Genomic DNA, 19,363 nt, shown 5'->3' with positions numbered 1-19,363 from the left:
ATAAGAAAGAGGAAGAATAAGGTTGATACGAAGAAGAAAAAGTAGTAGTAGTAGTAGTAGTAGTAGTAGTAGTAGTAGTAGTAGTAGTAGTAGTAGTAGTAGTAGTAGTAGTAGTAGTAGTAGCAGTAGTAGTAGTAGTAGTAGTAGTAGTAGTAGTAGTAGTAGTAGTAGTAGTTGTTGTTGTTGTTGTTGTTTAGTGTTGAATATAAAAATAGTGTGTGGAGTAACCTCAGCTCTATGATTGTTTACTTCCTGTTTCGTTTTGTATATGTTCATGTTACCTGATTTTTGCAGAAGAATTCACGAAAAATAAAATCACAGAATTATAACAACCATCTTAATCTTAAATTTAAATTGTTTTATTCTACATAACCCATACCTTAACAGCGTATGGGCCCAGGAGATCATATTACGTCATATTTCTTCAAATGAACATTCGTGATAATTTGAATTTACAATAAATATGTATGGCAGCAGCATCATCCTCATACAATTTACCGTATTTTGATGGCGACGAGAGAAACTTCGAATTGTGGCAAATCAAATTTCTCGGCCTTATGAGAATAAGGGGATACTATGACATCAAACTGATAGGTGTTGATCTAACACTCGTTTATATTCTAAAACAGAAATCGGATACTGTCCATGCTTTTAAGAAATGTCTCTCAAATTCAAATATGACTCCATTTGGCAAATTGAAGAAAATACGTAGTGACCAATTGGGAGATTTTATCTCAAATGAATTTAGTTCAATTCTCACTGAAAACCTCATTTACCATAAGAAAAGTGCGCCTTTCAGCCCTCACCAAAATGGCACGGCTGAGCGACATTGGAGAACGCTTTTCAAGATGGCAAGATATTTGCTTCTCGAGTCAAAGCTACCCAAATTCATGTGGTCATATGCTGTTATGGCATCTTCTTACATATAAGAAATATGTGTATCAATAAGAGAATTGGGAAAACTCTATTTGAGCTTAGGACAAAACAAAAACCCAACATCTCCAACATGCATGTTTTTGGTCTTACATGCTTCTCTTCGATTCAGAACCCTAAAAAGTTGGAGCCAAAGTCAGAAAAAGGCATTTTTGTGGGCTATGACAAATACAGTCCAGCTTACCTTGTATACTCTCCTGACATTCAAGTTGTCAAAAAAAATCAGATGTTTAAAATTCATAAAAAGCAATAAGTATAAGAATGATAATGCAAATGATGAAAATGGCAATGGTTTGATTTTTATTTATAATAAAGCAAATGTTGATTTCAATATGAATATGAATGAAAATGATGACAAGGGCATTGTTGATGAAACAGTACGAAATTATTTGAACCCCCTTCTCTTAAATGATGATGAAACTGCACTACAGAAAAATAATCAAGATGTTAAACCTATGAGTCAAACTACTGAAATTGAAATGAAAGTGTAAATGACACAGGCAATGCCTCACACAAGGGAAAAGTAAGAAGACCTAAATTAAAATATCTTGATGATTATGAATGCAATGAAGATGATGAACTGAATGTTGTTACACATTAATGTTACAATGCAAATTTCTTGCAACAATGCTAAAACCTGGAAACAAGCGATGAAAAATGAGTTACAATCTCTTGGTTAATGATACATATGACCTTGTTCCCAAAAGACCGACAGATAATAGGTGGTAAATGGGTTTACACCATGAAGTCAGACAAGGATGGGAATGAGACGTACAAAGCTCGTTTTGTTGCGAAAGGCTACGTTCAGATAGAAGGCATTGATTGTCGTGAAACCGTTTCTTCCACTACTCGCATGAGTTCTATTCGCATTTTTGCTCAACTTGCTTTATTTACAATTTGATTTTGAAAGTCCCCAATTAGATGTTAAATCTGCATTTTTTAAATGTCCCCATTGACAGTGAAATTTATAAGAAACAACCAGAGGGGATCTAATTCAGAAATGATATAGGTGAAAATCTTGAGCTGAATCTCAAAACGAGTTTATATGGATTAAAGCAAAGAAACTGGAACAGTATTCTTGACAGTCATTTGATAAATGAAGGTTTTATCAGGTCAACACATGATCCCTGTGTATATTTCAAACAAGACAATTCTGTTCTCATTTTAGTATGGATGGATGATATTCTAGTTGCATCTGAAACTTCCATTATAAAATCTGTCAAAAGAAGTTTTAAAGAAAAATTCCATATATGAAAGACTTGGGAAAGATATCATATTTTCTATTTATACAATTTGAAATTTACAAAGAAGAAATAACCATGTCACAAAGTATTTACATTGCAAAGATCCTAGAGAGATTTGTCATGCAGGACTGCAAGCCAAGATGCACACATTGTGAAATGAAAACCCTGGATCAGAGACAATTCTGAACTCCCTAATAGTGATGAGCTGATATTTTACAAACAAATAGTTGGTGCACTCATTTACATCGTAGACATTGCCCAGGCTCTCTCAATACACGAGCAACGCTAAAGCATGTCACATGACAATGGCAAAGCACACTATTTAAAAGGAACCATTGATCAGAAATTGACTTTCTGAAAATCTGCTGAGCCATTTAGGGTGACAGATTTTTGCGATGCAGACTGGGAAAACTGTGAAGATAGAAAAATCATCACTGGGTCTTGTTTTAAAATCTCTGAAACTGGTCCAGTAATCTCCTGGAAATCCAGAAAACAACCAACAATAGCTTTATCAACCTGTGAAGTCGAATACATGTCCCTTGTATCTACAACACAAGAAGGAAAATACCCTCAGTCATTTCTTCATGAAATAAGTAATCTAGACCTAACCCATTTCAACCTGCTCTGTGACAATCAGGGAGCAATCGCATTAGTAAAGAACCCAGTCAAACACCAAAGGTCTAAACATATAGACAGTAAATATCAATTCATAAGGGATGAAATAACTGAGAAAAGACCGAATGTCAAATACATACATACTGATGACAATGTTGCAGATTTATTCACTAAACCAGTGTCTCGAATGGGAAATCAAAAGTTTAAAACTACTCTTATGGGATAATTTCAGGCATAGACAATAATTATCTGAAATATGTCACTTGCATTTTTATTTTTTGGATTTAAGCCTTATTATATTACCTGCAGACTCAAATTATGATAACAAAGAAAATCTGCTTAGCCGTAATAATCAGTCCTTAAATTGCTCTTTGGCTTCCATTGATTCTACACAACTCTAGCACATCCGCAACAAAAGGATGACGTAATTTATGTGTCTTGACATTATCAAGTAATGATAATCTCATCCGCAACAAAAAAGGAGACGCAAATTTAAATCTCTCACGGCATTATTAAGTCATAATAATCTATCTATTCTTCTTTATTTAAAATATGGTTGGGGTCAACATTGTTCCCTAAAGCCATTGTTAGATTTTTATCATCAAGCACAGAATTACTGGCAAATCTAAAAATTATTAAACTATCTTTTCCAGATTGATATATGAGTAACTTGCCAACTATTCTTCATTTAACTTTAATTCTGTTACCCGTTGACTCAAAAAAGATTTGCTTCGATTTTTGTTAATTTCCACAATGCAGTAGTACAAGAATTCAAACAGATGAGTGTCTGTTCTTAATAGCATTTATTTCTCTGAAAATACTTCTATCTTTCCATTCATTTAACTAAACATTGCATTTGATTATTGAAGATTGATGGTATGCGTAACCTTTGAAGTTTACTGTCTGTTAGAGAGAATTTGATGAGACGTAATCACCAAACTGAAGTTAGAGGCTGCGAAAATATGTGCCAAATTTAAGTAATTGTTACAGATAAACAATATTAGAGAGAGAATGTTTGACTTGACATGTGATGAACTGATCTAGAGATACGTATCGTCTGCGATTAAAACCTTTTTGCCACTTTTGAATTTTCCAGTCTTTGTACTTTAGTCTCGGCTTCCGTGTTTGTTTTAAACCCTCTTGTGTTATCTGATGTCCGTCAGCGACAGAAAGCTGTCATTGAATTTCATGTTTCACTTAACATTTTTAAACGTATTGGTAACGTCTATAAAACTCCGGCATATTGTAGATGTAGTGTTTTAGTCGAAGAGATAATAATTGGAATGGCGACACCCCTCTTTCCCAAAGACCAAAAACGTCAAATCTGAGAAATCAGCTGGGAAAATCATGTCGACAGTGTTTTGGGACATTAGCAGTGTAATCCTCGTTGATTTCCTTCCACAGGGAGCCATTGTCAACCCTGAATGATACAAATAGTTGAAGAAACTGAAAGCAAGAATTTGTCGAGTTAGACCAGCTTTGGAGACGGAACGAGTATTGTTTCTTCATTAAAATGCCCTTCCACACACAAGTGCCAGGAAAAAGGAGGTAATCGCATCATTTTGATGGACAACGCTGTCTCATCCTCCTTATTAATTCACTAGACTTGACACTTTCTGACATTTATATTTTTTGGTCAACTGAAGGAGGCAATGAGGGAAGATCGCTTTGAAGATTATGAAGAAACCAAGACAGTGAAAAATTGGCTCAAAGTTCAGTCAACTAGTTTTACGAGGACGGTATACATGGCCTTACAAAAAGGGGGGCTGTGGGTATTGAGAGAGGTGGAGACTATGTTGAGTCCCATTGCCTTTTGAGTCGCCCTCTTACGGTAATATAATTAGAGTTTAAGAAGATAAGATGATTTTGTCACTGTTATTGACATTCATTCGACTTCGAGAGTCTCTTTAAGTTGCCTCCCTTTTGTTTCCGGAAGTAGCATGGTAATACCAGAACACGAGATAGCGAGGCCAGCCATGATGATATAGCAGGTGAAAAAAGAATCCGGATCATGTGGAATAAGAAAAGGGGCCGCTACTCCTCCCAGACGAAGTAAAAAGTTCATCCAGCTTGTCCCAAGTCCTCGGACAACAGTGGGGTAAAGTTCTACCGTGTATGTCAACATTACTCCCCAAAACCCACCAATGGTAGACCTTGCAATAATAGCCATTATCAAAACTCCTGTAGTTTTGGCATAACCCGAGGCTAGATGATGGAAGCAGGCTGATGTCAATAAACACACTCCAGAGATTCCAGAAAATGCAATGCTTGAAGGTTTTCGTCCAATTACATTTGGAAGAATCATGAATATTGGGGAGAACAACATATCAAAAGCATTCATCATAATAAGATTTATGTAAAAGTCTCCGCTTAACGCTTTGACGCCGAAACCCAATGCGAAATAAATTAAACTCGTCGTGAAATTTGGCAAAATTAAAAGTAAAGTATATTTTCTGTACGTAGGTTTAAACAAGTCACAAATGCTGGAACGTGCTTTATCCTGTAGTGGTAGTAAACTCGTGTTTTCATTCATTGCCTCATTTCTGCCGGTTTCTGATTCATGTGTAGACTTTACAGATCCAATGGTATCAGTTATTGGCAAATCTTTAGAATTTTTTGATCCCTCTTCGGAATTTTTCACAACCTTTCCCCCCTCTCTGCTGCAGTTAATTATAGATTCGATGTCTTCCAGAGGTGGCAAAACTTTACCATTTAGTTTTGACATTTTCTTTATAACCTTCTCAAACTTTGAGGTTTTATTTGTTACTTCAAGCCAACGAAAACTTTCAGGTAGCCAGAAGACAGGAACGATGCTGATTCCAACTACAACTGCTCCAAATATACGAATATGACGCCAATCCTTCAGTAACATGCACACCACAGCAAAAATAATGGTCATTATAGTAAAACTTGGTACATTAGAAATAGGATTTCTCCATTTTCTGGTGACAAATTCAACCATGTAAACAAAATTCAGGATTACAAATCCAGACAGGGACAAACCTATGAAAAATTGCATAACTGCAAACATCTCCCAGGAAGTGGCGAATATAGAAATCACACTGATGACGCATGTGATTGCCAAAGTGGAGTACATGGTCATTTTTCTTCCTATGGCGTCTCCTAAATAACCAACAAATGTTGCCCCAACGGCCATCCCTGCATACTGTAATGATATGATAAGGGAAGCAATCCAGGCTTTTCCACATACCAGACCCCACTCTGTGACGATTGTAGATGTACCAGGTCTGAATTCTATGTGTTGACATGAGTCATAAAGTGTGCAATTGTCTGTGATAAATTCTGCAGATGAATTTGTGATCAACTTTCCATTAGTCTCTACGATTGTAATGGAATGATGGCTGTATTTTGATGTAGAATTTTCTGGGACATTAGTGGTCATTTTTGAGTCCAAGCATCGCCACCCTGGGTCGTAGTTTCCAAACACCATGAACATCTGACTGGAGGTATTGGCCAAGTAGCCCAGAACGAAAACTGCTAGAAATACAAGGACTTGAAAAGGTCCACATCCGACGACATGCTGTATGATGTACTCTGATTTACCTGGAGGGAGAAAGTTTCAGAACGAGAAAAGTCATTACTCATGTTTACAAGAAGAAGAGGAAGAAAAAGAAGAAGAAGAAGAAGAAGAAGAAGAAGAAGAAGAAGAAGAAGAAGAAGAAGAAGAAGAAGAAGAAGAAGAAGAAGAAGAAGAAGAAGAAGAAGAGCAAAAACAAAAAGAAAATCAAAACAAACAAATCAAACGAAAAAAAAAGGAAATAAGACAACGTATAAATGAAATATTGTTTTCTCACACATTCAGTTTTACTAAAAATAGATTTTGACTCATAATGATAATCAGACTACAATTATGATTGTAAATATCAAATTCATTCATTCAATACCCAATCATTGTACCAAAAGTATTAAAAAAACATTTAAAAAACCCATTTGATAAGAAATAATATAGGTGGGGTCACTGGATGGAAATAATGGAAATATTCTTCAACTCTTGCCTTTGGCATTTTGAATTCGTGTCCAATATGAGTTCTCAAGGCTTTAAGAGCTTGTTTGAAATTCTAAACGTAGGAGTTAAAGAATCTTATAATACAAAACTAAAGGATTCTGAAATGTTGTGTAAATCACGTGATCTTGACTCCCTCTCTTTAAAACGTTCATCATAATATGAATTTATAATATTAGGTAATCAGCAGCAGCACCACCACCACCATAACAACAACAACATCATTAATAACAACTGCATCAATAACAACAACAACAACAACAACAACAACAACAGCAACAGCAACAAGAAAAAGAGAAGGTTTGGTTTCTCAATGTCCTCATATCAATCACGTCAAATATTCCAAAGAATGCAAGTTATGAATCCTGCTTTGACTGACATTAGATTGAAGTTTGTCAATCGTTTCCTCTCTCTCTCTCTCTCTCTCTCTCTCTCTCTCTCTCTCTCTCTCTCTCTCTCTCTCTCTCTCTTTCTCTCTCTCGCTATCTATCTATCTATCTATCTATCAATCTATCTATCTATCTCTATCTATCTTTCTCTCTCTCTCTATCCTTCAATCTATCTCTATCTATCTATCTATCTATCTATCTATCTATCTATCTATCTATCTCTCTCTCTCTCTCTCTCTCTCCCTCTCTCTCTCTCTCAAAAACATACACACAAAGCTTGCTTCAAATGAACAACTTTATAGCACAACATCTGCGGGATAATTCTTGCCTCAATTGATCTTTCCATCCCCCCCCCCCCCCCCTCATTTCCCTCCTGAATCGATTTGCTATATCATTAATGTAGATTAAGAATAGGAAGGGGCTGAGTACTGTACCCTGATGAACACCAAATATTACCTAGGCTGACTCTGATGACGAATATTTATGAACCATTATGAAGAAAAAACTGAAAGTAGAAAGAAAAAGACAATAAAACTCATCCTTTGAAAAATCTGCCTGTTTGGACTAGACATATCGAACCTCAGACCAACTGATTACACATCAAACGTTCTTCAGTAGTCGAATAACACAATTAAGTTATATTGAGCGTAGTCAATGACTTGATGTATTGTATCTATTTTTATTCATTTTAATCCATATATCTACAGTATTAATCGTCTGACTGAGCAAATCTGTTTATTAGTTGTAGAAGAGGAAGAATAAGAAGGATAAGTGGAAGAATAAGAAGGATACGAAGAAGAAGAAGTAGTAGTAGTAGAAATAGTAGTAGTAGTAGTAGTAGTAGTAGTAGTAGTAGTAGTAGTAGTAGTAGTAGTAGTAGTAGTAGTAGTAGTAGTAGTTGTTGTTGTTGTTGTTGTTGTTGTTGTAAAAAACGTGAGCTTTTATATAGAGCAATATCCACTAAACGTGCTTAAAGCGCTTTACAAGTTATCCCTAGCCAACAGCAACACGTAAATGGTAAACACGTGACACGACGCCTGTTAGGCGATATTACATATTTTTTAGACAGAGACAACGCTGTTGACGGCCAGGCATTCATTTTACACCTGAGTACGGTGAGAGAATGAGAGTAAAGAGCCTTTTCAAAGGACTCAACTATGCGCCGAGCGAGGCTCGAACCCAGGATCTTCCGATCCGAAATCGAGTGTCATATCACAAGACCACATAGCCGAACAAATAGTAGTAGTAGTAGTAGTAGTAGTAGTAGTAGTAGTAGTAGTAGTAGTAGTAGTAGTAGTAGTAGTAGTACTATCCTTCTGGATCTGGATAGAGACTTGAGACTCAATAGTTAACGGGCACCTTTTTACTATCACACAGTATCACTGAGATGTGATATTACGACATATTATGTCGCTTTTTAATGGGCATGATCTATAATACATTTCCATGTGCTCGAGGTCATTGGTCACATTGCAAAGTGTGCTCAAAATGACCTACATAGTGAAAAGTGTTCACAGTTTAAGAAATATCCAACGTTACAATTGGTCCTTTTGAGCTCAGCACGACTCATGAGTATGTTTACAACTTTCATAAACAAGGCAGCGTGTTTAGATACATTGCGAAATGTCCAATCGTTGTACAGCAACAAATCATGTGATCGATGACGAGGTTGGACGAAAACATGAATCTAGATCGCTCCCATTCATCACCGACCGACCAGCTTTTGATATTTTACAACACAGTGTTTGGTCTCCTGTGTTACATTTGTTTTATTCTGTACCGGTCTGTATAAAATAGTTTCGGCCTTCTGTGTTATACTTTTATTGGGACATATATAATAACAGATTTGCCTTCTCTGTACTGTGATTTGGTCACCCATTCACGGACTTGCACAGTAAAGTAGCCTGCACTATGCCTTGCTATCTTCCGGACACGAACGTACTTCACACAATCAACCCTGCAGTGTGTGAAGGATAGCAAGTGACATTTGGCGGCCTGCCATGGGTTTGTATAACCATGGTGAGTAGTATTCATATGACGACTGAGAGGCGTTGTCATCACAAGATAGCATAGCAACAGGTTTGAAAAATACCAACTCATGGTTGCCTAAAGCTAATATCCCATTGTGACTTAAGCTCGTTCTACAGTAACGTGTCAATGATGACGATGACGATGCTGCTGATGATGATGATATAAGATGATGATGAAAATGTTGATGATGATGATGATGATGATGATGATGATGATGATGATGATGATGATGATGATGATGATAAAGAAGAAGAAGAAGAAGAAGAAGAAGAAGAAGAAGAAGAAGAAGAAGAAGAAGAAGAAGAAGAAGAAGAAGAAGAAGAAGAAAAATAGAGAAAGGAACAATGAAAGAAAGGAAGATAGATATAGATTTTTAAAAAAAAAGGAAAGAAAGAAAGAAGGACATTTACAGCGGGATCAATTAACAAAGAGGGGGCGAGAGAAGAGATATAGGTAGATAGATAGATAGATAGATAGATAGATAGATAGATAGATAGATAGATAGATAGAGAATGAGTGAATGAGAGAGAGAGAGAGAGTGAGAGAGAGAGAGAGAGAGAGAGAGAAACATAGATAAGGCGAGCGAGCAGGCGAGAGAGAGAGAGAGAGAGAGAGAGAAGAGAGAGAGAGAGAGAGAGAGAGAGAGAGAGAGAGAGAGGCGATAAAACAAAACAGAGTTAATAAATGAATTCTTACTTGTATAAAGAACATTCGTGCCATCGTCCGTTGCCATCTTGAAACAAAGACTTCGAATTAAAAATGTCGTTGATCAGGATCCCAATTGGCCAAAATCAGCGTGGGTGCGCAACTGGATGCGCGGGTTTAGTGGAGGTAGGAAAACAATAACAAACCCACATGGTTCTCATTACCTCCACCATCTATCTAGCTGGCACGTCAAAACTATTAACACATTATCATGCCTCATAGTTGTTGTATAATAAAATGTACAAGCAGAGCGAAGAAAGGAGAAGTTAGTCTCCATCGCATACCGAAATGGCCTCTGGACAGGAGAGAAAAATGGCTGAGCGCCATAAAACGAAAAGACCCGACGGCAACAAACCAGCAATGGACCCCAACGGCCAGTCATCGTGTTTGTGGAAAGCACTTTATTACAGGCAAGTAATAGTTAATCTAGTTTTTGTTTTGAACATTTCTATTATTATTCTTTGTAGATTTACCCATATTAAAAGAAACATACAAACAAAAAAAAAGACATGACCAGTCACTAACAATGCAGTGTAGTGTAGTGTGTTGACAGTAACGTAACACAGTGACACAGTAGCCTACGGTGAACATGACTGACACTGGGGTCGGAATGTCGGAACACACGAGTCGTTCGCAACTCTGCCTCACGTATTCATTTAATCAGTCAATTTAATTTTTTATTAAGCTTGCGTAAAACATACAAACAAAAAAAAAAAAGGCATGACCAGTGACTAACAATGTATTGTAGTGTGTAGTGTGTAGATAGTAACACGGTACGGTGACATGAATGACACTGGGATCGGAATGTCGGAGCCCAGTTGTCGTTCGCAACTCAGCCTCGCGTACTCATCAGTCAATTTAATTTTCATTTAGCTTGGCTATTCTTCAAGTTTATGTTATATTCACATTATCTGTTGAAAAAGGATAATCCAAACAGACCTTAAAAACGATTTTATAATAAGCCGACTTCAACTTCCATCACTTACGACACGAACATTTTTGGGTGTTTTTTTTTTTTTTTTTACAAAACCGTTTCGGCTTCGGCATTGGATAAGGAGCGAGGTCCCTGCTGCCATCTGGCTTAGTTTATACAGAGACTGAGTTGCCACCTTGTTTGTTCTTTATAAACAATAGTAAATAGCACAATCTTGTGCATTTTGAGAGAGAGAGAGAGAGAGAGAGAGAGAGAGAGGGGGGGGGGGAGAGAGAGAGAGAGAGAGAGAGAGATTTTGAAAAAAATAAAAAATAAACGAAAATCTCCCCCCCCCTCTCTCTCTCTCTCTCTAAAAATCTTGACAATATTGGGCTTTATATAGCGCAAGATCCACTAAATGTGCTCAAAGCGCTTTACAAGGGCTCCCTGGTCAACAGCAACATTTAACATGTAGGACGGGATATGACGCCTGTTAGGCGATATTACAATTTTTCGGACAGACAACGCTGTTAACGGCCAGGTACTCATTTTACACCTGAGTATGGTGTGAGAATATGAGTAAAGAGTCTTTCCCAAGGACTGAACTATGCGCCGAACGCGAGGCTCGAACCCAGGACCTTCCGATCCGAAAGCGAGTGTCATACCACTAGACCACATAGCCGCACAATCTTCTTCACCTGGCTCACTTGTAATATCGGGTGTAATGTAAAAATTTGAAAAATTATTATTATTATTAATATTTTGATCACCAAAATGGCACATTTAGAATTTGGTTACATTTTTGATTAGTAGAAAGGATTTTTAGTCTTAGAATACTGAATAATCTGGCCATTGTCTTTGTGTAAACAAAGCAAGATGGCAGTTTTAGGAAAAATGTCACTTGTGTGTTGGAACCTTTGTAAAACTAGAGTGGTGTTCTGCTTTGCTCTAATAATATTTTGCCATTGTTACCAAACAGCAAGAGCGATGATACTTGAGCTTCAATGAAACTCGGGTAGCATTGCTATTACTGCTCTCTCTATTGAAATAGATGAACGGGCAGTGCTGTTGAAATCCAAATTGTGAGGATGTTTTATTTGATTTAGAACATCAAGGGGTGGGGAGGAGCTTGCTATCCTTTGGATAGGGTGCCAATCTATCACAAAGTAATTTTTGCCAGGTGGATAGTCAGAAAAAAAATATATCGGTTTCACTCAGGATCAATCTTAGTCCCTTTGAGTGTGAAGCTAGTGCTCTACCAACTGAACTATCGGGACCCCCTATACCAGATAAATAATGGAAGAAAAAATTTTATTTGAAAGAAATTGTCTCGTCCTTGATAGGTTAATGCCAGTCTTGATTTCAATTTCAGTCTTACGATAAGGGGGGGGGGGGATAGGTTAATGCCAGTCTTGATTTCAATTTGTCTTACGATAAGGAAACATTTTCCTCTCAATATTAAACATGTGAAACAAATGCTCTGCCAACCATCTGAGCTATCAGAACTTCCATAATACATATATCATTTTTTCCTACTGCAGTTGGTCAAAGGAGTGCCGTGTCATAGTCTTTGAATTTTTATTTAAAAAACAGAACTAACAACCGTACCAGAATTATTGAATTTTTAATTCCTCTCTTCTTAGCATGTGCATGTTTAACAATTTATATTTTTTTTTAATTAACAGGAAAACCACATGAGAACAAACAGCATCCTGATTATGTGCCCTCCAAAGAGTTGGGGTATGGGACTACGAACAGGAGTAGGGACACAAGTGTTAGGAGATTTACTTCCCGAGAAAGACGACAGGAAAAAATAGACAGGGAGACTGCTGCAAAGGCTCTAATCCAGTTGCAACAATCTGTTGACTCTGTTTCTGCAGAACTGGATGAAAGAACCAAAGACGTTGGTAAGCATAAATAACATGAAGAAACAGGTCTAGCCACGTTACAAGATAAAAGTAATCAGAGCGTTTGTGATGCGAGTGTATATATTTGATACTTTCTCAATCATTTCCTTGATGAAATTCTCATCTCGACTTACTCTGACAAGCAGACAAGTCTTGTTTGTTGCAAGGAAAAAGTCACAATATTTAACACCACTGATTAACATATGCATCTGCACTTGAGAATAATATTGATGCGTTTTCTTCACTGCGAGGGAGTCATTATGTTGAAATAGTGGAAAATTATTGTCTGTACTTATGTCATGGGGTAACCCGTCCTTGTACTTGTAAGGTGATTTAATCTCTAAACAGCCTTTATCGCAGCAATCACAGTGTACAACTCCATCCGGCGATGCCCCAAAAAGGGATACATCTTATTTAAAATCAGGCCTGATGAAGAACAAGAAAAGTTATTGTGCAGACCAGATTGGTGATTCGTGTAGACTTTACGTGCTGGCTCCTCCAACTCTCTTCCGTGCTTGATAGCTGGCACATTGCTTAAATCTTTTCTCTCCACCATTGTTTTAACTATGGTATCATCACTCCTGGCATGCAATATTTTGTGCATAGTTGAAGATGTTAATCTTCCATAACGGTGCTCAAACCACAAGACAGATTGAGATTGCTTTCTTGTCTCTTCTTCAAGACAATTGCTGCATCTGTCATACTTTTTGTCACTGCCTCTAGAAACTTGTCCTTAGAATTTTTTATTGCTTTCTCAATGGTCAATGGCACATCATTTGTACAACTGAGAGATTTCAGCACGACTGAATTAGGAAAACGTTTAATATCATCCAAATCTACAGTTTTTGTTGAGATTTTTGGACGAGCAGGAACTGGAGTCGAACAGTTATCTTCACCATGTTTTGGTTTCTTAAAGTTGATATCACGAAGTCTTGCCGGTTGAACCTGATGAGAAAGAATAAACGATGACTTGTTAAACATATATATATATATATGTAGTGTAATTATTAAATTATTGCACATATTCTAACTTTTCTATGTTTCTTCTTTCAGGAACTCAAACAGATGGCAGTGTCTCTGACATTGTTGAAAAGTGTATAAGGGACTGTTTGAATCTTCGTGGGATATTGGCTGAATTGAGGGAAGAAAATAATAAACTTAAGAGAGATTTGGCAGATCAACGATTTACTTTCAACAATGTAAAGAAAGACATTCATTTTTTCGCAGGAGTGACTATTGACTGTTTCACATTTTTATCAACGGAACTTGCTCCTGTTCTTCAAAACAAATCAATTTCTTGTGATGATCAGTTGTTATTGGTTTTGATGAAAATTAGACATTTTAGCAGCAATATAGATTTAGCATTAAGATTCAGGATTTCCAATTCATCAGTGGCGAGAGTCATTCATAAAGTAATTCCTGTGTCACAAAGTGCGCACGTAAACCGTATGCTTATGTAGCGCAGTTTGCAACCTTGTTTATGTGTGCTATATTCAAGCTACGACACCGATCAATAACCAAACACAATACGTTGATAAAGGTTTTGAAGCTAAATGAAGATATATTTTATTACAATATAACAAAGATATTATGAGATATGAAGATGAAATGATAGATGTCATAAGTATGAAATCAAATGGATGGATGACAAATTGATGGAGATGGTGTGAAGATGAATATGATATGAAAGCGATATGAAAATATATAATTAAATCAATTAATTATCAATACTTTACCAAACCGCTACCACATCAGACAATCTCACAGATAGGTTGCAACCATCACAGTCATACAGGCAACTAATAATTAACTAACTAACTAAACACAATCCAGACGTGTAGAAGAAAGCCAAAAGAGTGTCCTTGATATTCAACAAAAACTGTAAGGTTGTTCTAATATTGTTAATTTGTCTCTTCTTGAAATTGTTCTGATTTCACAGTATTCATAAACAGATCAATTGTTTCTCAATGTTCCGATATTAAAATAAGCAAATGGTTCTTCACAGGTAACTTATAAATCAGGCAAATGTACAGTTTCTATTAGTGTCAAGCTATGAGTGTATAGCCTATAGTTGGCTTGTTAAAGCCCAGCCTCCAACGGCTCATTCACTTTAAAGAAAGAAAATGATTTTGTTATCACATGATAATCATACGAATATAACTCTATCTATATTCGAACTCATTCAATATGTTTACTTTAAATGAGTAAATATTATTTTACTTTAACAAATCAATTTATTAATGTTGATTAATATTGCTTTACTTTGTAGATATGAAATAATATTGCTTTATAGCAAGAAAAGCTTATTTTCTTTACAACAAGAATATATTACACAATTAATTTCATTATCTGATTAATTAATTGAGACTCAAAATTTAAAGTGATATTATGATATTGATATCAAAACACAATCATAATTGTAATCACAACATATTATTCAAAATCTCACCAGAGCCGAACAGATTATAGAAATCACAAATTAAGTCTACACAAGACTTTAATCAAACTCTACACAAGAGTTATAACACAACTTGATTCAGCTCAAACTTTGAGCACCGCAAAGTCTACACAAGACTTAAATCACACTCTACACAAGAGTTAACACAAAACGTGTCTCAGCTCGAACTTTGAGCACTACAAAGTCTACACAAGACTTTAATCTAACTCTACACAAGAGTTAAACAAATGAGCCTAAAAGACTCCGCTGTGGTTATCGCTTAGAGACTATGAGCCTAAAAGACTCCGCTGTCTGGTCTCTTTTGAGACAATGAGCCTAAAAGACTCCGCTGAGTGGTCTGAAGAAACTGCTCAAAACTCTGGCATTTATAGGCAAAAATCAAGCAAACGAAGCAAAATTCTACCCACACAAACGGATGTTAGTCATATCCGTAAACATCTGAAATTCCTTAAAACTCCCCAGATTCCATAATCATGGACAACAACAACCCATCCTGATACCGGACATCCTCATATCAAGGATAAATAAATTCGTCAGCCCCATAGTTACGAGATATCAATCAAGCCATACCATAACAAAGTCACTCCCGTAGAATACAGGGATCCTACTTTGCTTATAAGTTTACGGAGAAAACAAGATTGATGCCTTTCTCACAATAACACCCACACTACGTAGTTTAATTCAAACTTCCGGGCCATAGGTGCATGATCTGATACGACCTGTATCAACAAAAGAAGGGTTGTTCCGGAGGGATTACAATAACAACAACAACTAATACTACGACGACGTACATCCTGTCGTAAACTGACGCCTACACGGAAGCATTTCGTTACATCCTGTTTTAGCTACTTTTTTAAGACCATTGATTGTGTGGCGAGAAAGAGATGTCTGCCAGAGGAACATGTCATCTCTTTTTAAGTGTTTTCCAAATGTCATTTCTACTATAGATTGTTTCGAAGTTCCATTTTCTAGGCCCGATGGACTCACTGCCAGAGCTCAAACATGGAGCAATTACAAACATTGCAATACTGTAAAATTCCTCATCTCCATAACGCCTTGTGGAGCAATTTCATTTGTGTCGGCTGGATGGGGAGGGAGAGTTTCAGATAAACAATCACATGCGACTCTGGCTTTTTGGATAAACTTGAGCATGGAGATGAGATTCTAGCTGACAGAGGATTTTTGATTAGTTCTGAATGTGCTGCGAGAGGAGTTACAGTTCATTTGCCTGCTTTCACTAAGGGAAAGAAGCAGTTAACAGGAAAGGAGGTTGTTACTTCTAGACAGCTCTCTCGTCTTAGAATTCACGTAGAGAGAGTCATTGGCTTTGTTAAAAAGTACAAAATTCTACAGGGCCGACTGACGATTAACCTTGTTCCCCTTTGGATGATATTGTCGTTATCGTAGCAGGTCTTGTTAATCTACAGCCTTCTCTTCTTCCCAGTTAAGATTAATTTATATATTATCTAGAAATAGGACACTAACATATGTGACGAACAGTGTTATATTGGAATGAACTAGAGCTGAAGATTGAATTTAAATTGAGCATGTTATGATTAAAAAGTTTGAGACTTTGACTAGTTGGAGAAAAATGCGTTCCGGCTTCTAAATGGGGTTCAATAAATCAAATAGAATTTCATAATTTTGTCTTAAAAATCAGTTTTCCATGACTAATTCACCCCGATTTAATACATGGTGGATCACATATAAAAGAGAGAGATTGTAGTGTTATTTCCTTTGCAATGTTTCAAATATGAGTTGAGATCTTCATTCCAAGCTAGGAATCATGGTGATAAATGGTTAAAGCTTCATTTTCGATAATGTTGAGATGTAAACCTTTTTACTGGCGCTGGAATGACCTAGATATGTCGCAATCGCTGCGACACGGTTAACGACAAACAAATATTGACCTTTTATACAGCGCTATATCCACTAAGCCCTTTACTAGCGGTCCCTGGTAACAGCAACACTTAACATTTAAAACGGAACATGATGCCTATTAGGCAACATTACAATTTTGTTTTTGGACAGAGAGAACACTGTACTCATTTTGCACCTGAGTATGATGAGAGAATGTGAGTAAAAAGCCTTTTCCAAGGACTCAACTATGCACCAGGCGAGGCTCAACCCCAGGGCCTTCCGGTCCGAAGGCAAGTGTCATAATACAAGACCACATAGCCGCAGTCTTTCACAAAATAGTGTTGTTTGTTTTTTTTAAATTTGTTGACACATTTCAGGTTTGAATAACTCCAAAGCTATGTAAGATTCCATCAAACTTTTTTCTGCCATAGGTGTGGTCTATTGTTAAACCTTAATATCAATCGCAACTTGAACTTGAATAAATTATGCACATATGGCAAATAACTGTTTTTGTCAATAAAAAAAAAAAACCCCATTGTATATGTCAATGATTAATTTTTAACATTTAGATATTTAGAAGGGAAATTGTATTAGAGAGAGCAATCATTGCGATTATGGGATTTTATTTTGTACTGCTGAACTGCAGTATCGGTACAATGTTTTTAAAATTAAAATGAAAATATATATCAATTTCATTGAAAGATAAAAAAAAAAAAAGAAGTAGTCCATCAGAGCCATAATACCCATGGAGCCTGAATTTGTGTAGCATGAAACAGACAATAACAATTGCCTGTTACCCTTTGGATAGGACACTAGTCTCTCGCTGAGATATAATAGACCCAGCTACCCATGCACTGCTGGGTAGACAGGGGAATCAGATAAAAACTCTTGACTGCACTTTGGATTGATCCCATTGCATGTGAAGCGCTTATGGGAACCCTTGTTAATTTAGCAATAAATATACTGTTTTATCATGCAAATTGAGTATTTTTTGGGAAGAAGTATGCCGTTAGAATTGATAAATGTAGTACTATACCTGTTGTTTAAATTTTGTATTTTGTTATTTCTTTGTGGAATATTGCAACACATTTTCAATTTCATTGATTACCTCTATAATGCTGGATTGTTCTCGGAATAAAATTTAGTTATCTTTTCAAGCTGCTTTCCTCTGTAAATTATATTTATCATATTATGGTACTGTGACTATGGCTTAATTGCTGGGAAGTGGAAATCAGAAAATAGGGCTAGGACTGCTAATTTACTAAGAAGTTAATCTCTTGTTTGGTCTAACCAGAAGCCAATGATATTAATATGGGCTTACTTATCTAGTCTCACTTGTATTGATTTACAATTTACAATGATTATTGCTCTTCACTTATTTCATACCACTCTACTTATACAACCACCACCACATTATTGTCCCTACCAACGCTAATACTACACTCCCACCAATACTACAACTACCACCACATCATCATTCCTACCTCTGATACTACACCACCACATCATCATCCCCACCACCACTACTACTACAACTACCACCACTACTACTACAACTACCACCACATTACCATCCTATCACCACAACTACTACAAGCAATCATTCTCACCCCAGTCTTACATCTGTCCATATATAGCTTGTGCGGCTATAAGGTAGAGTGGTATGGCTCGAGTTTTCAGGTCCGAAGGTTCAGGGTTCGAGACATGCTCTGAGTGGTGCAAAGTTGAATAATTGGAAAAGTGTCTTTACTCACATTGTTACCGTACTCAGGTGTAAAATGAGTACCTGGTCGTTTACAGCATTTTCTCTGCTGGAATAAAATGTAATATCGCCTAAAAGGTGTCGGGTCCCGTCATACATGTTGAGTGTTGCTGTTGGTTAGGGGCCCCTAATAAAGCGCTTTGAGCAAGTTTAGTGGATATTGGATTATATAAATGCTCTAGTTTTTCGGATTTTTAAATAAAGTGTAGTATTAATCCTCCCCTGATTCGCGTGGGACACAGAGGCACAGCTATCATTACCATTCATATCCGATTATTATATCTGACGTGCTTGATATCTCTTTGTTATTCATTCATAACAAACTGTTGTTTAGCAGACATGCTTGCGCTAAAAATTTGGATGGAGAATTTAAAGTTATGCCCATGTATTTCTAAATTGAATCCCGCAAAGTTTAATAAGCAGGAATCAACATACATTTCTTTTTTCCTTTTCCCCCTTCAGGCTGAAGGGTAAACCATTTATTTCAGAGGGGCGTTTTAATATTTATATTCTATTTACGGA

The 19,363-nt window shown here is 36.6% G+C and overlaps 3 protein-coding genes across 4 annotated transcripts in view; 1 reads left to right on the top strand and 2 right to left on the bottom strand.

The window, feature by feature from the left end:
* Positions 1-337: 337 nt before the first annotated feature.
* Positions 338-10,143, bottom strand: LOC144980791 (solute carrier family 22 member 6-like). 2 transcript variants are annotated; one of them, XM_078928599.1, is made up of 3 exons: positions 9,933-10,036; positions 7,662-7,710; positions 338-6,356 (listed from the first exon to the last, which is right to left on the bottom strand). In XM_078928599.1, the coding sequence occupies exon 3, from the start codon at positions 6,247-6,249 to the stop codon at positions 4,678-4,680; it is 1,572 nt and encodes a 523-aa protein (XP_078784725.1). In that variant the 5' UTR covers positions 6,250-6,356; positions 7,662-7,710; positions 9,933-10,036; the 3' UTR covers positions 338-4,677. The 2 variants fall into 2 exon arrangements, with proteins under 2 accessions (XP_078784725.1, XP_078784724.1); XM_078928598.1 differs by lacking the exon at positions 7,662-7,710 and having other exon boundaries at positions 9,933-10,143.
* Positions 10,144-10,152: 9 nt separating this feature from the next.
* On the top strand, positions 10,153-15,672 carry LOC144980793 (uncharacterized). The gene is made up of 3 exons (XM_078928601.1): positions 10,153-10,351; positions 12,540-12,761; positions 13,815-15,672. The coding sequence occupies exons 1-3, from the start codon at positions 10,153-10,155 to the stop codon at positions 14,219-14,221; spliced, it is 828 nt and encodes a 275-aa protein (XP_078784727.1). The 3' UTR covers positions 14,222-15,672.
* Positions 12,463-19,363, bottom strand: part of LOC144980792 (uncharacterized) — an 8,888-nt gene continuing 1,987 nt past the window's right edge. Inside the window, exon 3 of the mRNA XM_078928600.1 lies at positions 12,463-13,706. Within this exon, the coding sequence (XP_078784726.1) occupies positions 13,377-13,706 (330 nt within the window). The 3' untranslated portion in view covers positions 12,463-13,376. The remainder of the gene's footprint in view (positions 13,707-19,363) is intronic.

Source organism: Berghia stephanieae, chromosome 10 (assembly GCF_034508935.2).
Source record: "Berghia stephanieae isolate SIO BIC M18660-M18661 chromosome 10, UCSD_Bste_1.3, whole genome shotgun sequence".
Classification (NCBI taxonomy): domain Eukaryota; kingdom Metazoa; phylum Mollusca; class Gastropoda; order Nudibranchia; family Aeolidiidae; genus Berghia; species Berghia stephanieae.
This window is presented reverse-complemented; position numbering and strand designations above follow the sequence as displayed.

Excerpts from the sequence above, each read along its gene's own strand:
- LOC144980793 (XM_078928601.1), top strand. The coding sequence starts at position 10,153 with ATGCCTCATAGTTGTTGTATAATAAAATGTACAAGCAGAGCGAAGAAA. Across the intron at positions 10,352-12,539 it reads TGGAAAGCACTTTATTACAG|GAAAACCACATGAGAACAAA; the intron begins GCAAGTAATAGT and ends TTTAATTAACAG. Across the intron at positions 12,762-13,814 it reads TGAAAGAACCAAAGACGTTG|GAACTCAAACAGATGGCAGT; the intron begins GTAAGCATAAAT and ends TTCTTCTTTCAG.
- LOC144980791 (XM_078928598.1), bottom strand. The coding sequence starts at position 9,969 with ATGGCAACGGACGATGGCACGAATGTTCTTTATACAA. Across the intron at positions 6,357-9,932 it reads CACGAATGTTCTTTATACAA|GTAAATCAGAGTACATCATA; the intron begins GTAAGAATTCAT and ends TTCTCCCTCCAG.